This window comes from Lutra lutra, chromosome 8 (assembly GCF_902655055.1).
Source record: "Lutra lutra chromosome 8, mLutLut1.2, whole genome shotgun sequence".
In the NCBI taxonomy this organism is placed as follows: domain Eukaryota; kingdom Metazoa; phylum Chordata; class Mammalia; order Carnivora; family Mustelidae; genus Lutra; species Lutra lutra.
Window position 1 is genome coordinate 67,039,329 of NC_062285.1, and position 19,502 is coordinate 67,058,830.

Here is a 19,502-nt window from a genome sequence, read left to right on the forward strand (position 1 = left end):
AATCTTGCCATTTGCAATGACGTGGACAGAACTAGAGGGTATTATGCTTAGCGAAATAAGTCAATCAGAGAAAGACAATTATCATATGTTCTCCCTGATATGAGGAATTTGAGAGGCAGAGTGTGCGGGGTTTGGGTGTAGGGAAGGAAAAAATGAAACAAGATGGGATCGCGATGGAGACAAACATAAGAGACTCTTATCTCACAAAACAAACTGAGGGTTGCTGGGGGGAGGAGGGGTATGGAGAGGGTGGTTGGATTATGGACATTGGGGAGGGTATGTGCTATAGTGAGTGCTCTGAAGTGTGTAAGCCTGACAGTTTACAGATCTGTATCCCTGGGGCAAATAATACATTATATGTTAATTTAAAAAAAAAGAAATTAAAAAAAAAAGAGTGCAAAAAAAACCCCACATTGAGATACCACCTTACACCAGTTAGAATGGCCAAAATTAGCAAGACTGGAAACAACATGTGTTGGAGAGTATGTAGAGAAAGGGGAACCCTCTTACACTGTTGATGGGAATGCAAGTTGGTGCAGCCACTTTGGAAAACAGTGTGGAGATTCCTCAAGAAATTAAAAATAGAGCTTCCCTATGACCCTGCAATTGCACTACTGGGTATTTACCCCAAAGATACAGATGTAGTGAAAAGAAGGGCCATCTGTACCCCAATGTTTATAGCAGCAATGGCCACGGTCGCCAAACTATGGAAAGAACCAAGATGCCCTTCAACGGACGAATGGATAAGGAAGATGTGGTCCATATACACTATGGAGTATTATGCCTCCATCAGAAAAGATGAATACCCAACTTTTGTAGCAACATGGACGGGACTGGAAGAGATTATGCTGAGTGAAATAAGTCAAGCAGAGAGAGTCAAATATCATATGGTTTCACTTATTTTTGGAGCATAACAATTAACATGGAGGACATGGGGAGATGGAGAGGAGATGGGAGTTGAGGGAAATTGAAAGGAGAAGTGAACCATGAGAGACTATGGACTTTGAAAAACAACCTGAGGGTTTTGAAGGGGCAGGGGTTGGGAGATTGGGGGAGTGAGGTGGTGGGTATTAAGGAGGGCACGTATTGCATGGAGCACTGTGTGTGGTGCAAAAACAATGAATACGGTGTATGCTGAAAAGAAATTTAAAAAAATGTATCTTAAAAAAAATAAAATAAAAATAAAAATAAAAAAATAAATTAAACCACAAGTTTCAAAAGTTTTAATAGCTGACAGAATGATTATAACTAAAAGAAAACTATGAAACAATGAAATTAATCCTCTTGGAAACAGAACCAGACTTAGAATTAGAAATTCAGTCCATTGCTTATAGCTGAAATAATATGCAGCCAGCAAATTATTCTGCAGTGTATAAGAAACAATGCAGAAGAACTACTGGGATGAAATTGTTACCAGGCCTTGGCAAGTAAATTTACAATTACAGAAGAGGGAAAAATTCTTCTAAAACCTGTCAGTCTTTCCATGGCTCACACTGAACAAGCCAGGAATGCTAGTGATATTATATAAGGGAAAGTATGGTGAGAATTAAACATGTTAGTCTGGGCATTTTTAATGGTATTCCATAATATGAATTGCTGATACTTTTAAGATATTTACTTGCCCTTTGAGTATGAGTGATGTATTAATCACCAAATAAATCTGACAATACTAAGAATTTCCAAAGTACCCAAAATTATAGTCATAATTCTATATCATGACATAAAATTACAATCCTAAAATAATCTCCATTTTACAATATTTCTGTTTCAGAGAAGGAATATTAGCTTCATGAATAAAATGTACAAAGTGTAAGATTTATCAATATAAGTAAATCTAACTAATAATCTAAGCTCCACCAGAAATTCTGTGCCTCCCTCCCCCACAAAAAAAAACAATGAATTATAAATTTGGGACAGGGAAATTGAAATATCCACTTTTTCTACAAATATATATATATTTGTATTATATATATATATATATATATATATATATATACATACATACATACTTGGATACATGCTTGGAACTAGGTACAACTGGGAATTCAGGGATGGCAAAATATGGTCTGAGACTTTGAGAATGTTAACTAGACTTGTGGTGATCATTTTGCAATTATATACAAACACTGAATTACTATGAGGTATACTTGCAAGTAACATAGTGTTTTATGTCAATTATACCTCAACAAAAAATATCATGGATTTAAATACATATATATATTGTTTTAAGATTTTTTTCAATTTATTTATTTTAGAGAGAGGGAGAGCATGCACACACATGCACATGCGAGGGAAGGGGCAGAAAGAGAGGGTGAAGGACATGCAGACTCCCCGCTGAGTGTAATGAGCCCTGTGGGGCTTGATACCAAGACCCTGAGATCGTGACCTGAGCCAAAATCAACAGTCAGATGCTTAACTGACTGAGTCATCCAGGGGCTCTTAGATGCATATATTTAGAAAAATAATAGAGAAAGTATTAAATAACAGGAGAAAGAGAAATAGTGTTCAGTTGTGGGGGGGGGGGAGACCAGTGTAAATGAGTGGGTATGTTGATTAAAATATGTTTTAGATTGGGGGCCTGGGTGGCTCAGTCGTTAAGCGTCTGCCTTCAGCTAGGGTCATGATGCCAGGGTCCTGGGATCGAGTGCCTCATCAGGCTCCCCGGGATGCCTGCTTCTCCCTCTCCCACTCCCCTTGCTTGTGTTCCCTGTCTCACTCTCTCTCTCTGTTAAATAAATAAATAAAATCTTTTAAAAAAATAAAATATGTTTTAGATTAAAAAACTTTTAATATACATTAAAAACTGTATTTGTCAATTTATAAGCTTTCTGATTTACCTATTGTTTCACTGCTTGATCTTGTAAGCACTGGAGTGGAAGCTGCTGAATTAGAGAAAACAATGGAAAAATTAATTTTGTATAGAGGAAAAGTTATGTTTCTGAGAACATCTACATTCATATATAAAATGTATAAATTTGAAATTAATGTTTTAAAGAAATTTGATCATATACAGGTAACTAGATGTTAAAATGTAGAATTGAATCTTTCAAATCCATAGACCACCAGTAAGAGGTCAAGAAAACATCATTTTGTATAACACTTTTTCCAAATGTTCCTCTAAAACATTCTTAAAAACAAAACAAAATTCCCCTTAATATGTCATTATAAAGTTATAATACTGCAAAATGAAGTTTTGGATTTTTTTTAATGCCCTCTTGATTAAGTTGTGGTTGAAGATTATGGTTTACCTGTGCCTGAGCTACTGGTTACTGATGTAATTGCTATACAAAGAAGGAGACAAATATTTGGAAATATATGTTAGATTGTGTTAAAAGACAAAATTAAAAGTATTTATTTAGAGATATGCTCACATATATCTAGAATGTAAACAAATGATTAAATGTAAGAGTTAAATTCATTTATGAAATATTCACACACCTGAATATACTTTTGTTCTCCTTTGGCTATTACGTTATTAGAAATCATTCAATTAAAGTTAAGATTCCTTGATATTAGTAAAAGAGAAGTTATAAATTATTTTTAAAGAATTTAACATACAATTTTCTTTAGTGGTAGAATTTGCTTCACTTTCTCCAAGTCAGCAATATGCAGAATTTTCTTTTAAGGATACATATCCTCTGAATAGGAAAGATGTTCTTCGCTAATATTACAATTCGGTGAGACCCTTCTATTTGGCATTTAGTAAATAAATAAAGAAAAACAAGTTTGAAAAAAGGGACAAATTGCCTGAATTGAAAATTCAATTTGCTGCCAATTTAGAAGGTAAAAAGCAAACTTTTTTTTAAAGCTGCTTCAGTGCTTAATATGGGGATAACTGTTGCAGTACAAACTGTGTAAAGACAATATTTATTAAAGTAAGTTACTTAAATAATTTTCTTGGGAAATTTATTTTAAAAACCACTTACTATAACCCAAGGAAACATTTCTAAAATTGTATTCAGAGGTTAAGTGACAAAATCATCTCTCATTATGTCAACACAAATAACACTATATGTTTATTATATATCCACTAAAAACAACTATTTCCTGTTATTACCACTTAGCCAAAAATCTCAAAGGAATCTCACAAGGTCTATTTAAAGGCCGAGAAATAAGGTTCAGAACCCTGACATGTGATACCTTAGCTTTAGGTAAGTGATCAATAATAACTAAAATTTAAGTAGCATTTTATAGACAATAACACAATTTTAAATATATTATCAAAATCTAAGTGTTCCAATTTACTTTACTATCTCTTAATTGCACAATTTCATCTCTGAATATTGGTCTACAGGAAATAAAACCCCACCCTGAATCACACAAGATAGGAATATATAAGTATACCGCAGCAACTGTAAGTATACTTATACTGCCAGCAAATTACAAGTCCCCAACTAAAGTTAAACTGCATTCTGTCCATACTCACTTGAATAGACATAACTGAAATGTCCTTATAGCTGACAGCAAATAAATGAGTTAAGAAAAAGAAATTAACTTTTTATTTCTATATTTTCAAATTACCCCCCAGGGTAATCATGACTTCAAAATATTTACTTCATGCAAGACCACATTTAACTCATTTTTATTTCACTTGTTCCAATTATTATCTAAAAATGTCAAGCTCTGGATGATGATATTTAACTAATAAGCATACATTACCTACTGTATGTTCTAATCATATTCCTAACTGAATACACAGGAGTATAGTGAAATAATATTTTGACAGATTCTCTAGTAACTGTTCATTCTTTTTTGTTACAGATTTACCAGCATACTTTTAACTGGCACAGACTATTGTGAAACTATAATGCATCATCTACAAAAAGAAATCAGAAATACACATTGTAAACCATTATGATTTTACCTGTGAATGTCGAATTTGCAGAAGCAGCATCTGAAATTATGATAAACTACTATTATTAACAAGAATGAAAAATTGTGGAAAAATCTAAATCTCAAATTGCCCATGAATTATCAGTATCTCATCTTACTTCTTGCAATTTCTAATACAAGACAGGGAGTAGCTCATGTACTCTTTTAAAGCTTATTGAGATTTATCCTTAAGATCTCTGTTGCTCATGAGTGATCCTTCAATTATTTAATTCTATCTATCTAATCCTCACCCTTCACTCCATCCCTTTTTGAAACAATTTGGACTGATGTCTCACTCCCTTAATTCCCAGAGCCTACAGATAGGCAGGGGCTCCCATGTAGCCCCAGAACTGCCTCAGTTTCCCAGCTTGGAAAAGCCTTTGCAACCTTGGTTTGAAATGATGGGACACGAACAAATACGCTGCAGTGGAATTGTCCCAAACCACTGAGGGAAGAGCAGTCAAAACCACCAAGTACCCACTCCTGTGCTGCTGAGGATCTGAAAAGAACCCACAGCCTTTACCTCACCTTCCCTAATTTAATTAGAGCAAAAAACAAGAACTCACCACCACTGCACTCCAATTCTCCTGCGATACAATAGCTGAAAGTTATGTTTTAAAAAAAGAGGTTGTAATTTTAACTCCTTATTACATAGACCTCCCAAATTTATTTCTTTTTTTTTTTTTAAAGATTTTATTTAGTTATTTGACAGACAGAGATCACAAGTAGGCAGAGAGGCAGGCAGAGAGAGAGAGGAAGGGAAGCAGGCTCTCTGCTGAGCAGAGAGCCCAATGCGGGGCTCAATCCCAGGACCCCGAGACCATGACCTGAGCCGAAGGCAGAGGCTTAACCCACTGAGCCACCCAGGTGCCCCCTCCCAAATTTAAAACAACAAATTGTCTAATCGTGAAAGTCAAAACAAAGCTGGGGCGCCTGGGTGGCTCAGTGGGTTAAGCCTCTGCCTTCGGCTCAGGTCATGATCCCAGGGTTCTGGGATCGAGCCCCGCATCGGGCTCTCTGCTCAGCAGGGAGCCCGCTTCCTCCTCTCTCTCTGCCTGCCTCTCTGCTTACTTGTGATCTCTGTCTGTCAGATAAATAAATAAAATCTTTAAAAAAAAAATAACTATTAAAAAAAAAAAAAAACCAAAGCTAAGAGCACATTAAATCATCGTTTCCCCAGGAACATGTTTATTTTTGTGTGTGTGCTGTATTATTATTCATAATCATTTCATTGAGGCATTCTTGGTACCTGAAGGAATGCTTTGCAGTAAAAAAATAGTTCCTACATTTGGTTCCTACGTTTACAGCTTCAAACATGACGCTGATGGCCATGCAGTTCTAGTCTAGACTTCCCCTCTGCTTCCATGTCACTGTCTGAAGCCTATAAACATGATCTTACATTTACAGAATCAAAACTTTCTTCTTACCTAAAATTACAATTGATATTTTCTGTCCTATCAACTGTATTATAAGATTCAACAAACCATTTATTGATATGTGGATTTCATGAAAATTCAAAATAACTAGCATAACTGACAAAGAACTCAACCTAATACAGGCCTTCTCATTTAGAAATAAGAGAGCTAAAATTTATATATGTGTTTTTAAAATTTTTTTTCTGAATGAAAATGTAAGAAATATAAGAAACAGAATAGCTCATTGGAAAGTTAGTAGAGAATGTACCATGTTCTCCCACAGTTATCCTGAATCACTCCACCTGCTGGTACGATATCGTTATAGAAACAGCTGCACTCAGATAAACGGACGCATTTCATGAGGTTCTCATCCAGATAAGGAGCATTATCCGGGCACTTAGCATAACAACCTGAATGAAAAATGAACTGTGTTACATTTCTATTTCCAGAAACTTGTCATATCACGCTCTATGTTTGTAAAGTTACATAAGTGGTCACATGAACTGAAGTAGATAATAGCAAAACGACATCACATTCTTAGTGAAAATATAAAATTGAACAGGATTCAGATCCTCTTGCAATGGAGTATTAACCAAAGAACTAAGAACTTACAAATTTTGGCTGATTTATTTTTTTCTAAAATGTTTCCTAAAGTATTTTAAAATGATTTGCTACCTTAATGATGGCATGATGTTGAACATAATACAAGGCTTTGATAAACACATATCTTGAAATGTGAAAGCCAGTTCTAAATATCTATTTTAATAAGGAGAGACAAAGATCCAAACGCCATAAGAAAATGAGTTGACAAGACTCCAAAGCCTGGGATCTAACAGAGGTGACTTTGGGAAGTTTAAGCATCATCTTGTTTTCTTGACACTTCTTCCATTTGAGATATGTGATGGTAAGAAGAAAAAGCTATTTAAGTGTGGGATAGTGTTAACTGGACTATATTATACATTGCATTCTGAAACTACATTCTCAACCAATTATATTGTCTAATGAAAGGCATAAAAACTGACAATGGGATCCTACCACTGTGTTCTCCCCCACCATCTGTCTTATTAAATAGATAATTTATGTCTGGAGAAAATGTTTCTAATGTAGAAATATTAATGTCATAATAAATAGGAATACCTATACATCAAATTACAAAATGTAAGACTCTGAATTGGCAGAAATGAACAACATTTTTCAGTTGTAAAATATCGATATAATTTGCACTACTTTGAGGATATTACTAAAATACACCTTACCTTCTAAAACTGCAGAAAATTTCTGGCCAATAACTCGATCTCTGCATGTTTTTGTAGTTACTGTACCACAAGGTTCATAGCGCCAACTGCATTCCCCAGGTCCATTATAATAATCACAGAAAACAGCTATAATTGAATCATTTCAAATTATTGTCATTCATTATATGATGATTTTCACTTTCATTTTTCCACAACATTTTTAAAAGGGATTTTGAATGATATTAACAATATACAGACCTACAGTATATCATTCTGTCTTATCAAGTCCTTTTGGCTTTATCCAAATTGCCATATGAGCCACAATAGCTCATGAAAAAGGAGAGGAAGCATATAGGATCAAAACAGCACTTTCCTTTGACATCTCACGCTAAGGTTGGTTTGAGGTAGAAAATAAATGTTGATTTTTCCATTTTGAGATATTTTAGGTTGTAGTCCAGATTCATAGTTCTAATATTCAAGCTTAAATTACAAAAATAAATCTCTGCAGAAATCAGGCTCCTTTAGTATGTATGTAAATAACCATTCCTAAATGATGTAACTAAAAATTTCAATATCACGGTTTGCATGATAAATTGAATAAAATGTGGATTCAATATCAATATTTTTCATTTGTCATACTTTCTCTCATAATGTTTTCCATTAGAGGGGAGAGAGTTGACTGATTTCTACTAAATTTATCACATTCCATATATATCAAGATTCCGTTTACACTCATTTTACAGTTTGTCTTGACTAGCACTCTGTAAAATTTCTAAAATAATGTCTGAGGACTTCAACCCAAAGTAGTAGATGCGGTAAATGTTTACAGATATATGACAGTTCTCAGATAAGTCAACAGTTCATTGTTCATGTAAGTATCAGTAAGAGAGATTTTCCATCAGTGTTTCATTGTTCCCCTGTTAACATAAGAACTTTTGCAACAAAAATTGACTTGATGCGTTGTGTTGGGTGTATGTTTTAAAATAGGTAGTTTTCCCATCATTAACATAGTAACATATTTTTAAAACTTTTTAGGCACAAGAATGTGTATTTCATAGGAAATCTGAGGGGAAGACTGATTCTCTAACAAAACAATTCTACCTAATGACATTTTTAAAGAACAACCTATGGACTTGACTTACGACAGAGATCTGGTTTTCTCCATGAGACACAGACTCCAACTGCACTGCATGCCTCTGCATACATGGCCACAGCCGTGCAGAATCCCAAATACTTCCCCTCCATGTCACATGAGCAGGCTTCTTCAATACATGCTTCTAGGTAAGCTTCAGGGTCCACCTAGACAGAGCATAACACATGAGTTTCTGGGAGCAAAACCTGTGTGGGTTACTGCTCTCAGAGCCATACTACCTTGTGGTGGCATTCTTTGAAGATGCTGTCCCTGATGATCCCACATTTCTGCACAGCCCAGGCTTTACAGTATGGGTTTGAGTCACATGGGAAATATTGTGCTGCTGTGTCTGCACATTTTTGACTCGTTTTCCAACTATTTCCAAATTCCAGTGCTCCAATAGCTTCTGATGAATGCCTTGTTATGAAATCATCCTTGAGATCACCATTGTTGTTTCCACAAAGACCACACACTTTGCCCTACAGAGATCAGAAAGGGAAATTAACAGGATGGTTGTACCAGGGAAATAGATATACTGAGAGATGAGATCAGAAAGGAAAATTACAAAGTAAGCTGCACGACAGTCATATATAGAGACAGGTAGGTGAGGAAATTATGATTAAAAATAGTATCATGAATCTTATTTTATTTTATTTTATTTTATTTTCAGTAGGCTCCATACCTAACGTGGAGTTTAAACTCACAACCCTGAGATCAAGTGTCATGTGCTCTGCTGACTGAGCCAATCAGGTGACCCTACCATAAATCTATTTTCAACTACAAATTTTGGAAGAAAACTAGAATCTGTGGGTAAGATTCTGCTCCTATTTAATCCAAGACATCCTGTATCACAAAATGATCTATCAACTAAGATAAATGTATTAATAATTGTTAAAAACTAGTTCTATTTACTATCTTTAAAGCACAGAGGAGTATACTCTTAGGTTCTTAGAACATTTGCTCCAAGAAATACATTTAATTTTATACATTCACCAGCTACCTTAAAATTGTATTATAAAATAATCTCAAGTAACCAAGCATAGTTAAACTAGAATGCTTCAGGTTTACTGCATTTATTTTTCATCAGATTCTATCATCTTTGACTATATTTCATGTTTCATGATAAGACTGAATAAATGTGGAGGACTTGCTCTAAGAGAGAAACTATCACTCTCTCACTTTCCACAGATGAATTGTCTCTAATTCTCAGAAACAGAAATTATTTTCCTTCCCCATTAATCACTTATTAATGGTATACGTACATGCCAGCGAGGATCCAGTATAGCAGAAACTCTTGTATTCTTGTCCCAAATTATGGTTATCCCATTTAAAAATTTTAGAATCAGGTACAGGCCAACGGTATGTACGGAATATGTATTTTCACTGAGCCCACAGTCCTTACTTTCTGTAATTTTGGAGGCTGTTACTTTACCATCATGCAAGACAACATTCTGATCCTATAAATTAAAAAACAGACTTATGATAATATCAGTTTTATCTGGCCACTCAAAATCTGAGAGAAAAAGTACGTAAAGAGAAACAGTACTTTACCTGAAAAGCAACTATGATTTTTCTTGAGCACGTAAGCCCATCTTCACAGCATGGGACGCTTTCAGTTAAAATACGGAATGTGCCACTTTCCCGACCGCAATAATCCTTTAAGAAGTAAATTATAATAACAGTTTATAAATACCAGGGACATGAAACTCAATTACAATATTGGCACCAGACAAGTAATTCTTAGATAGTGATAAATTAAACTCAATAAATTACCATAGAATTTCCAAAAGACAAGAGTTTAACCATATATACAGATAGGTAGTCTTGCTGGACTCCAACCTAGTTAACTGGTCTTCAATTGATCCTTTTCCTGTTACTTGTACACAAGTTCAGAATTATACCATAGGGGTGTGTGTGTGTGTGTGTGTGTGTGTGTGTTTGTGTATACACATATATTTAAGAATTTAAATTATATAATGTAATTTATAATCAATGATTTATTTATAGACTCTATAAATAGCTGGATAAAGGTATTTTTCTCCCCCTTAGTGGTTTTTATGAAACTTGACATTCAACCAAACCTAATGCATAAATACAAAATAATCCAAATTTCAGCAATTAGATGTGACTTAGAAGCAGCTTGGCAGCATGTAACGATCATGGACTCTGGAATGACAGAGATCTGGGTTTGAATATGGCATTTTCTACTTAGCAGTTCACGTTGCTTAACGTCTCTAAATCTCAATTTCTTCATCTGCATCATAGAGATAATACTATCAACCTCTGAGTACTTTAATGACTAGTTGTAATAAACTTGCTTGGCAAAGAAGTGCTCATAAAAGAGTAACTGTCATTCTTGTTGATAGTGCTGTTGTTAAAATAAGGATGTCTAACATTTATTGAGCACTTAGTATGTGCTCCAGTATTTGCCCTAATTTGGTTTCCAGTGGGGGCAATTTCCATCTCCATTTTACAGATAAGAAAACTGAGACACAGAGGGATTAAGGAATATGCCCATAGTCACATCAGAGAAATAGGAGAGCTACAACTGAAATCTAGGCCTACTGCCTCCCAAGTCAGCATGATATGATGTTATATTTTACTGCCTTTGAGAAACTTTTAAGGGACCATTTTTTTTTTAATTTCACATTTTGAGAGTAAAATTCTCCAGAGTTAATCTACAAATAAGTAACTATTATTAAGTATAAAAAAATTGTGATAAAACACATTCGTCATTACCTCAGCAAATGAATATTGGCAGAGACCATCAAAGCTGTAACTTTTTCCATCAAAAGTTCTAACATGACCTTCCCCATAGATGTGGCAGACGGTTTGACATTTATTTTGTGTACAGCTCCAAGATCCTTTTACACAAGTACTAAAATTTAAAAAAAATTATGCCAAGATTCACATACTCATAGTATTTTTATAAAGAAGCACAAAAGGCCTTGTTCTGTATTGATTTAAATTTTGTAATTGTCTTCATTATACTATATGATGTTCACCACATAAAATGCCAAATAAAGTTTCTATTTCAAAAAGTACAGCATAGCGACTATAGTCAATAATAGTGTAATAACTTTGTACAGTGACATATGGTAACCACACCACTGTGATGAGCATTTCTTAATGTATATAACTGTTGAATCACTATGCTGTACACCTAAAACTAATATAATATTGCATGTCAACTATACTTCAATAGAACAATTTAAAAGTTAAAATTTATATTTAAAAAATCACTTTAAACTATTTAACTATTGTTTTCCACATATACCAAAGAATGACTTCTTTCTTGTAAAAATAAGAGCAGACTATAATTTCTAATATCCAAAACATATAAAATAGAAATTCTTTATTATGCACCAGTTGTTGCAGCCAACTGAGGTAACACTTCCTTGTTCATACTCCCCTCCACCAAAAGAACATGGGCAGTCTTCAGGAAAGACGCAGTTCCCTTTAGAATTTCGAACCATGCCTACTGGACAGTAGCACCCAGCTTTGCAAGGCAAGTTCTCCTATGGGAATAAATATAAAATATACAACATAAGGTACTGCTTTAACATGTCACAGTATCAGCATTAATTTATAATACATAAATATAAAGACCACGTATACATTTAGAGCCAATATTTGACAAGTCAAAATAACACAGTAAATATGACCTTCTCATTATTTTTCATTGATGTTTTAGTTTGCTTCTATCCTGACACAATTAAAAGTTTAAAAAGGCTAAACGGCAATGCCATGGTACTTACATCAAAACCAGGCAAGTTCCAAGCACCACATTTACTGTCAACTCTTCTCCGTGCCCTCGGGCCCCTGCAGTCAACATATTCAGCCCCTCCAGAACAATTCTCTGCAGGATAAAAGAAATTGTTAATCAAGAGCCTCTTGATCTGCATATTTTAACCCAAGCAGATCTATTAAGTCTGCATCATGATTTCAATACTTACGTTGGGCTGAACTAATGGGAGTCTGGCAAAGAAAATTTCCATCCCGACAGACACTGGAAATAGAAGAAAGTTTGATTTAAACTTCAAACTCCAATGACAACTTCTTAATACACCATTAGAGCAACTTTAACCCCTCATTCACAAGTTTTATCACAAGTAGATGAATGAGACACAGCGCCCCAGAAACTATACGACATGTACCCAGTTAGAAGATAGAGCATTGTACATATTATAGGAACATACAAGGAAGGTTCTATGAGTCCAAGACAGTGTTTATTCATCTTTGAAACTCCAGCCCTCAGCACAAGGCCTGGCACATGGCAAATATCTATTTAATAAGTGCTTGTTGAATGATGAATGTTGAGATACAACTAGAAAGCATGGTCTGTACATAAAATCATTTTGCATCCTCTGTATGTATGTATGTAGAATACATACTGCTGAATGTTTTTCTATTGGTATTTAAAACCAAACAAGAGTAGAATACATCAGTTAGAGCCATTATGATGCAGTGATCACTTTAGGTTAAAGGGAACAATAACTAACTTCAATATGAAATACAATATTTAAAATGTGACAGGTCGGGGCGCCTGGGTGGCTCAGTGTGTTAAAGCCTCTGCCTTCAGCTCGTGTCATAATCCCGGGGTCCTGGGATCGAGCCCTGTGTTGGGCTTCCTTGTTCAGGTGGGAAGCCTGCTTCTCCCTCTGCCTCTACCTACTGCTCCCCCTGCTTGTGCACTCTTTCTGGTCTGTCAAATGATAAATTAAAAAAAAAAATCTTTGGGGTGCCTGGGCGGCTCATTCATTAAGCATCTGCCTTCAGCTCAGGTCATGATCTCAGGGCCCTGGGATCAAGCCTTGCATCAGGCTCTCTGCTCAGCAGGGAGGCTGCTTCCTCCTCTCTCTCTGCCTGCCTCTCTGCCTACTTGTGATCTCTGTCAAATAAATAAATAAAATCTTTTTTAAAAAATGTGACAGGTCTAAGGAAGACTTTAGCCAAACTATTTCTCTGAAAAGGACAGTCCCTTCATTTTGAAGTCATAACAAGTATATATATATAATTTCCATACCATCTGTTGTTATTAATATTGATGAGTTTGCCTGGTTGAATGACCTTGCCATTTATGTAGCAGTCACACTGAGATTTTGGAACACAATTCCCTTCATTATTCTGGTACATTCCATCAGGGCAAGTGCATCCATCAAATGGAACATCTTCTATATCACAGCTCCTATATCTCTCTGACAATAATCGACAAGTTTCATTGCAGGCTTTTATATTGTACTTGAAAACGAGGTCACTTGGACAAGAGGAATCTGTTGGTATAGGAATAAAAAATAGTAAATATGTATATACAGGAAAAGTAGCAATTTTACTTCAACTTGATATTTATAGATATTATAGTGAATTATTCACAATTGAGGTTATGAATAATCAAGAAAAAGTTATATTCTATTCTCATTTTTCACTTCTTTCTTTTTTTTTTTTTTTTAGAAAAAGCGATTGAAGGAGGCAATTACAATCACCCAGGAGAAAAAAAAGAATTTTTTTTTGAACTAGGGTGGCACCCATAGAGATGAAGAGATGTGAATGGATTTGAGAGAAATTTAGGGGATGAACTTAACAGACTTTATTGATTGGATATGGGCAATGAGATAGTAAGTATGATCTACAAGAGATTTATTTCTATAATTTTTTTTGATAAGCCAAGTATTTTTCTGGTCATTTTCAAATACAGCAATAAATATTTAAAACAAAGCAAGATTAAATAAATATGATAGTTGAGCCCCTATTTTACTTACTTTTATTTGTTTTTTTTTTTTTAATGTTATTAATACTGGGGCACCTGGGTGACTTAGTCAGTTAAGCATCTGCCTTTTGGTTTCAGCTCAGGTTATGATCTCTAGGCAGGAAGATCAAGTCCTACTTCTGTGCTCAGCAGGGAGTCTACTTCCCCTTTCCCTCTCCCTCTATCCTTCCACAGCACCTGCTAGACACAAACACACACACACTCTCTCTCTCTCTCTCTCTCTCTGAAATAAATAAATCTTTAAAATAAATAAGTAAAATAAAATGTTATTAATATTTAGCTATCATTTTAAAAGGTAGTAGGAGTGGGAAAATTAAATTTCAGGATATAAAACTGAACAGAAACCTATGTTCATACCTAAACACACATATATTCTGCTCTTATTTAAATATGAATATATTAGAGGGAGAAGAGTCAAGATGGCGGAGAAGCAGCAGGCTGAGACTACTTCAGGTAGCAGGAGATCAGCTAGATAGCTTATCTAAAGATTGCAAAAACCTACAAATCCAACGGGAGATCGAAGAGAAGAAGAACAGCAATTCTAGAAACAGAAAATCAACCACTTTCTGAAAGGTAGGACTGGTGGAGAAGTGAATCCAAAGCTACGGGAAGATAGACTGTGGGGGGGAGGGGCCAGCTCCCAGCAAGTAGCAGAGCAACGGAGCATAAAATCAGGACTTTTAAAAGTCTGTTCCATTGAGAGACATCGCTCCAAAAGCTAAACTGGGGTGAAGCCCACGTGGGGTCAGCATGGCCTCGGGTCCCGCAGGGTCACAGAAGGATCAGGAGTATCTGAGTGTCGCAGAGCTTGCAGGTATTAGAACGGGGAAGCTGGCTACAGAGACAGAGCTGGGGAGTAACCTCTCAGCTCGGGGTTACCTTGAACTGGTTGCAGGCTCGGTGAGCTCGGAGCGCGGCTGGAGGTCAGGGAGACGGGAGTAATTGGGCGCTATTCTCTGAGGGCACACTGAGGAGTGGGGCCCTGAGCTCTCGGCTCCTCTGGGCCGGAGACTGGGAGGCCGCCATTTTCATCCCATCCTCCGGAACTCTACGGAAAGCGCTCAGGGAACAAAAGCTCCCGAAAACAAACCCGAGCAGATTACTCAGCCCGGCCCCTGGTAAGGGCAGTGCAATTCCGCCTGGGGGAAAGACACCTGAGAATCACTACAACAGCCCCCTCCCCCAGAAGATCAACAAGAAAACCAGCCAGGACCAAGTTCACCTACTAAAGAGTGCAGTTTCAATACCAAGGAGAGCAGCGGAATTCCAGAGGAGGAGAAAGCAAAGCATGGAACTCATGGCTTTCTCCCCATGATTCTTTTAGTCTTGCAGTTAATTTAATTTTTTTTTCTTTTTCAATTTTTTTCTTCTTCTGCTAATTTTTTTTAACTTTTACCCTTTTCTTTTTTAACGTTTTTTAACTAGTTTATCTAATATATATATATTTTTTTATATTTTTTCTTTATTCGTTTTCTTTTTTTAATTGTTTCTTTTTTTCTTTCTTGTTTCTTGAGAAAGGCTTGTACCACTATATATTTTCCTCTCAGCACTGCCTTTGTTGTGTCCCACAGATTTTGAACCGTTGTGTTTTCATTATCATTTGTTTCCATGAATTTTTTCAATTCTTCTTTAATTTCCTGGTTGACCCATTCGTTCTTTAGAAGGATGCTGTTTAGTCTCCATGTATTTGGGTTCTTTCCAAATTTCCTCTTGTGATTGAGTTCTAGCTTCAGAGCATTGTGGTCTGAAAATATGCAGGGAATGATTCCAATCTTTTGATAACGGTTGAGACCTAATTTAGGACCAAGAATGTGATCTATTCTGGAGAATGTTCCATGTGCACTAGAGAAGAATGTGTATTCTGTTGCTTTGGGATGAAAAGTTCTGAATATATCTGTGATGTCCATCTGGTCCAGTGTGTCATTTAAGGCCTTGATTTCCTTGTTGATCTTTTGCTTGGATGATCTGTCCATTTCAGTGAGGGGAGTGTTAAAGTCCCCTACTATTATTGTATTATTGTCAATGTGTTTCTTTGATTTTGTTATTAATTGGTTTATATAGTTGGCTGCTCCCACGTTAGGGGCATAGATATTTAAAATTGTTAGAACTTCTTGTTGGATAGTTCCTTTGAGAATGATATAGTGTCCTTCCTCATCTCTTATTATAGTCTTTGGCTTAAAATCTAATTGATCTGATATAAGGATTGCCACTCCTGCTTTCTTCTGATGTCCATTAGCATGGTAAATTCTTTTCCACCCGCTCACTTTAAATCTGGAGGTGTCTTCAGGTTTAAGATGAGTTTCTTGTAGGCAACATATAGATGGGTTTTGTTTTTTTATCCATTCTGATACCCTGTGTCTTTTGATTGGGGCATTTAGCCCATTAACATTCAGGGTAAGTATTGAGAGATATGAATTTAGTGCCATTGTATTGCCTGTAAGGTGACTGTTATTGTATATTGTCTCTGTTTCTTTCTGATCTACTTCTTTTAGGGTCTCTCTTTGCTTAGAGGACCCCTTTCAATATTTCCTGTAGAGCTGGTTTGGTATTTGCAAATTCTTTCAGTTTTTGTTTGTCCTGGAAGCTTTTAATCTCTCCTTCTATTTTCAATGATAGCCTAGCTGGATACAGTATTCTTGGCTGCATGTTTTTCTCGTTTAGTACTCTGAATATATCATGCCAGCTCTTTCTGGCCTGCCAGGTCTCTGTGGATAAGTCTGCTGCCAATCTAATATTTTTACCATTGTACATTACAGACTTCTTTTCCCTGGCTGCTTTCAGGATCTTCTCTTTGTCACTAAGACTTGTCAATTTTACTATTAGGTGACGGGGTGTGGACCTATTCTTATTGATCTTGAGGGGGGTTCTCTGAACCTCCTGGATTTTGATGCTTGTTCCCTTTGCCATATTGGGGAAATTCTCTCCAATAATTCTCTCCAATATACCTTCTGCTCCCCTCTCTGTTTCCTCTTCTTCTGGAATCCCAATTATTCTAATGTTTTTTCGTCTTTTGGTGTCACTTATCTCTCGAATTCTCCCCTCGTGATCCAGTAGCTGTTTGTCCCTCTTTTGCTCAGCTTCTTTATTCTCTGTCATTTGGTCTTCTATATCGCTAATTCTTTCTTCTGCCTCATTTATCCTAGCAGTGAGAGCCTCCATTTTTGTTTGCACCTCATTAATAGCTTTTTTTATTTCAACTTGGTTAGATTTTAGTTCTTTTATTTCTCCAGAAAGGGCTTTTATATCTCCCGAGAGAGTTTCTCTAATATCTTCCATGCCTTTTTCGAGCCCGGCTAGAACCTTGAGAATCGTCATTCTGAACTCTGGATCTGACATATTACCAATGTCTGTATTGATTAGGTCCCTAGCCTTTGGTACTGCCTCTTGTTCTTTTTTTTTTGTGGTGAATTTTTCCGCCTTGTCATTTTGTCCAGATAAGAGTATGTGAAGGAGCAAGTAAAATACTAAAAGGGTGGCAACAACCCCAGGAAAATATGCTTTAGCCAAATCAGAAGAGATCCCAAATCGTGGGGGGGGGGGAGAAAGGGGATAAAAAGAGGTTCAGCAAGAAAGAAAAAAAAAATTAAAAAAATAAAACCAATAAAGAAAAAGTATAAAAAGGAAAAAAAAAATATATATATATATTAGATAAACTAGTTAAAAAATGTTTAAAAAGAAAAGGGTAAAAGTTAAAAAATTTAGCAGAAGAAGAAAAAAAATTGAAAAAGAAAGAAAAATTAATTTAACTGCAAGGCTAAAGAATCATGGGGAGAAAGCCATGAGTTCCGTGCTTTGCTTTCTCCTCCTCTGGAATTCCGCTGCTCTCCTTGGTAATGAAACTACACTCCTTGGTAGGTGAACTTGGTCCTGGCTGGGTTTCTTGCTGATCTTCTGGGGGAGGGGCCTGTTGTAGTGATTCTCAAGCGTCTTTGCCCCAGGCGGAGTTGCACCGCCCTTACCAGGGGCCGCGCTGAGTCATCCGCTCGGGTTTGCTTTCGGGAGCTTTTGTTCCCTGAGCGCTTTCCGTAGAGTTCCAGAGGGCGGGAATGAAGATGGCGGCCTCTGGGTCTCCATCCCAGAGGAGCCGAGAGCCCGGGGCCCCACTCCTCAGTGCGCCCCCAGAGAACAGCGCCCAATGACTCCCGCCACCCTGGCCTCCGGCCGCGCTCCGAGCTGACCGAGCCTGCAACCGGTTCAAGGTAACCCCGAGCTGAGAGTCACTCCTCGGCTCTGTCTCTGTAGCCGGCTTCCCCGTTCTAATACCTGTGAGTTCTGCGACACTCAGACACCCCCGATCCTTCTGTGACCCTGCGGGACCTGAGGTCACGCTGACCCCGCGTGGGCTTCACCCCGGTTAAGCCTCTGGAGCGATGTCCCTAAGCGGAACAGACTTTTTAAAAGTCCCGATTTTGTGTTCTGTTGCTCTGCCGCTTGCCAGGAGCCGGCCCCTCCCCCCACGGTCTATCTTCCCATCGCTTTGGATTCATTTCTCTGCCACTCCTACCTTGCAGAAAGTGGTTGATTTTCTATTTCTAGAGTTGCTGTTCTTCTTCTCTTCAATCTCCCGTTGGATTTGTAGGTGTTTGTAATCTTTAGATAAGCTATCTAGCTGATCTCCCGCTACCTGAAGTAGTCTCAGCCTGCTACTTCTCCGCCATCTTGACTCCTCCCCCCTAAACTTCTGTTCTTTCATATTACTGATCCTGATGATCCATCTTTAAGATCTGATTTCACAGGAAATGCTATCCAGACATGGACAGGACACCGGTTGTGTGCAAGAGGAAGTCGTCATTTGGTAGACCTCTCTTTTTTTCTTTCTGAACCTCTTTTTATCCCCTTTCTCCCCCCGATGATTTGGGATCTCTTCTGATTTGGTTAAAGCATATTTTCCTGGGGTCTTTGCCACCCTTTTAGTATTTTACTTGCTCCTTCATATACTCTTATCTGGACAAAATGACAAGACGGAAAAATTCACCAAAAAAAAAAAAAAAGAACAAGAGGCAGTACCGAAGGCTAGGGACCTAATCAATACAGACATTGGTAATATGTCAGATCTAGAGTTCAGAATGACGATTCTCAAG

At 36.8% G+C, this 19,502-nt stretch overlaps 1 protein-coding gene across 12 annotated transcripts in view; it reads right to left on the minus strand.

Annotated features, from left to right (window-relative positions):
• The window catches only part of LOC125107801 (mucin-19-like), a 103,113-nt gene that overhangs the window by 46,106 nt on the left and 37,505 nt on the right, over positions 1-19,502 (minus strand). For 10 of the 12 annotated variants that reach the window (XM_047743229.1, XM_047743234.1, XM_047743233.1 and 7 more), the window contains 15 exons: positions 13,681-13,927; positions 12,611-12,663; positions 12,413-12,513; positions 12,021-12,172; positions 11,394-11,532; positions 10,206-10,310; positions 9,917-10,111; positions 8,894-9,133; positions 8,665-8,821; positions 7,544-7,669; positions 6,556-6,697; positions 5,439-5,473; positions 4,865-4,894; positions 3,249-3,281; positions 2,838-2,882 (listed from right to left, as the gene is read on the minus strand). In XM_047743229.1, the coding sequence (XP_047599185.1) occupies positions 2,838-2,882; positions 3,249-3,281; positions 4,865-4,894; positions 5,439-5,473; positions 6,556-6,697; positions 7,544-7,669; positions 8,665-8,821; positions 8,894-9,133; positions 9,917-10,111; positions 10,206-10,310; positions 11,394-11,532; positions 12,021-12,172; positions 12,413-12,513; positions 12,611-12,663; positions 13,681-13,927 (1,800 nt within the window). The remainder of the gene's footprint in view (positions 1-2,837; positions 2,883-3,248; positions 3,282-4,864; positions 4,895-5,438; positions 5,474-6,555; positions 6,698-7,543; positions 7,670-8,664; positions 8,822-8,893; positions 9,134-9,916; positions 10,112-10,205; positions 10,311-11,393; positions 11,533-12,020; positions 12,173-12,412; positions 12,514-12,610; positions 12,664-13,680; positions 13,928-19,502) is intronic. The other 2 variants (XM_047743224.1, XM_047743225.1) reach the window with 2 other exon arrangements.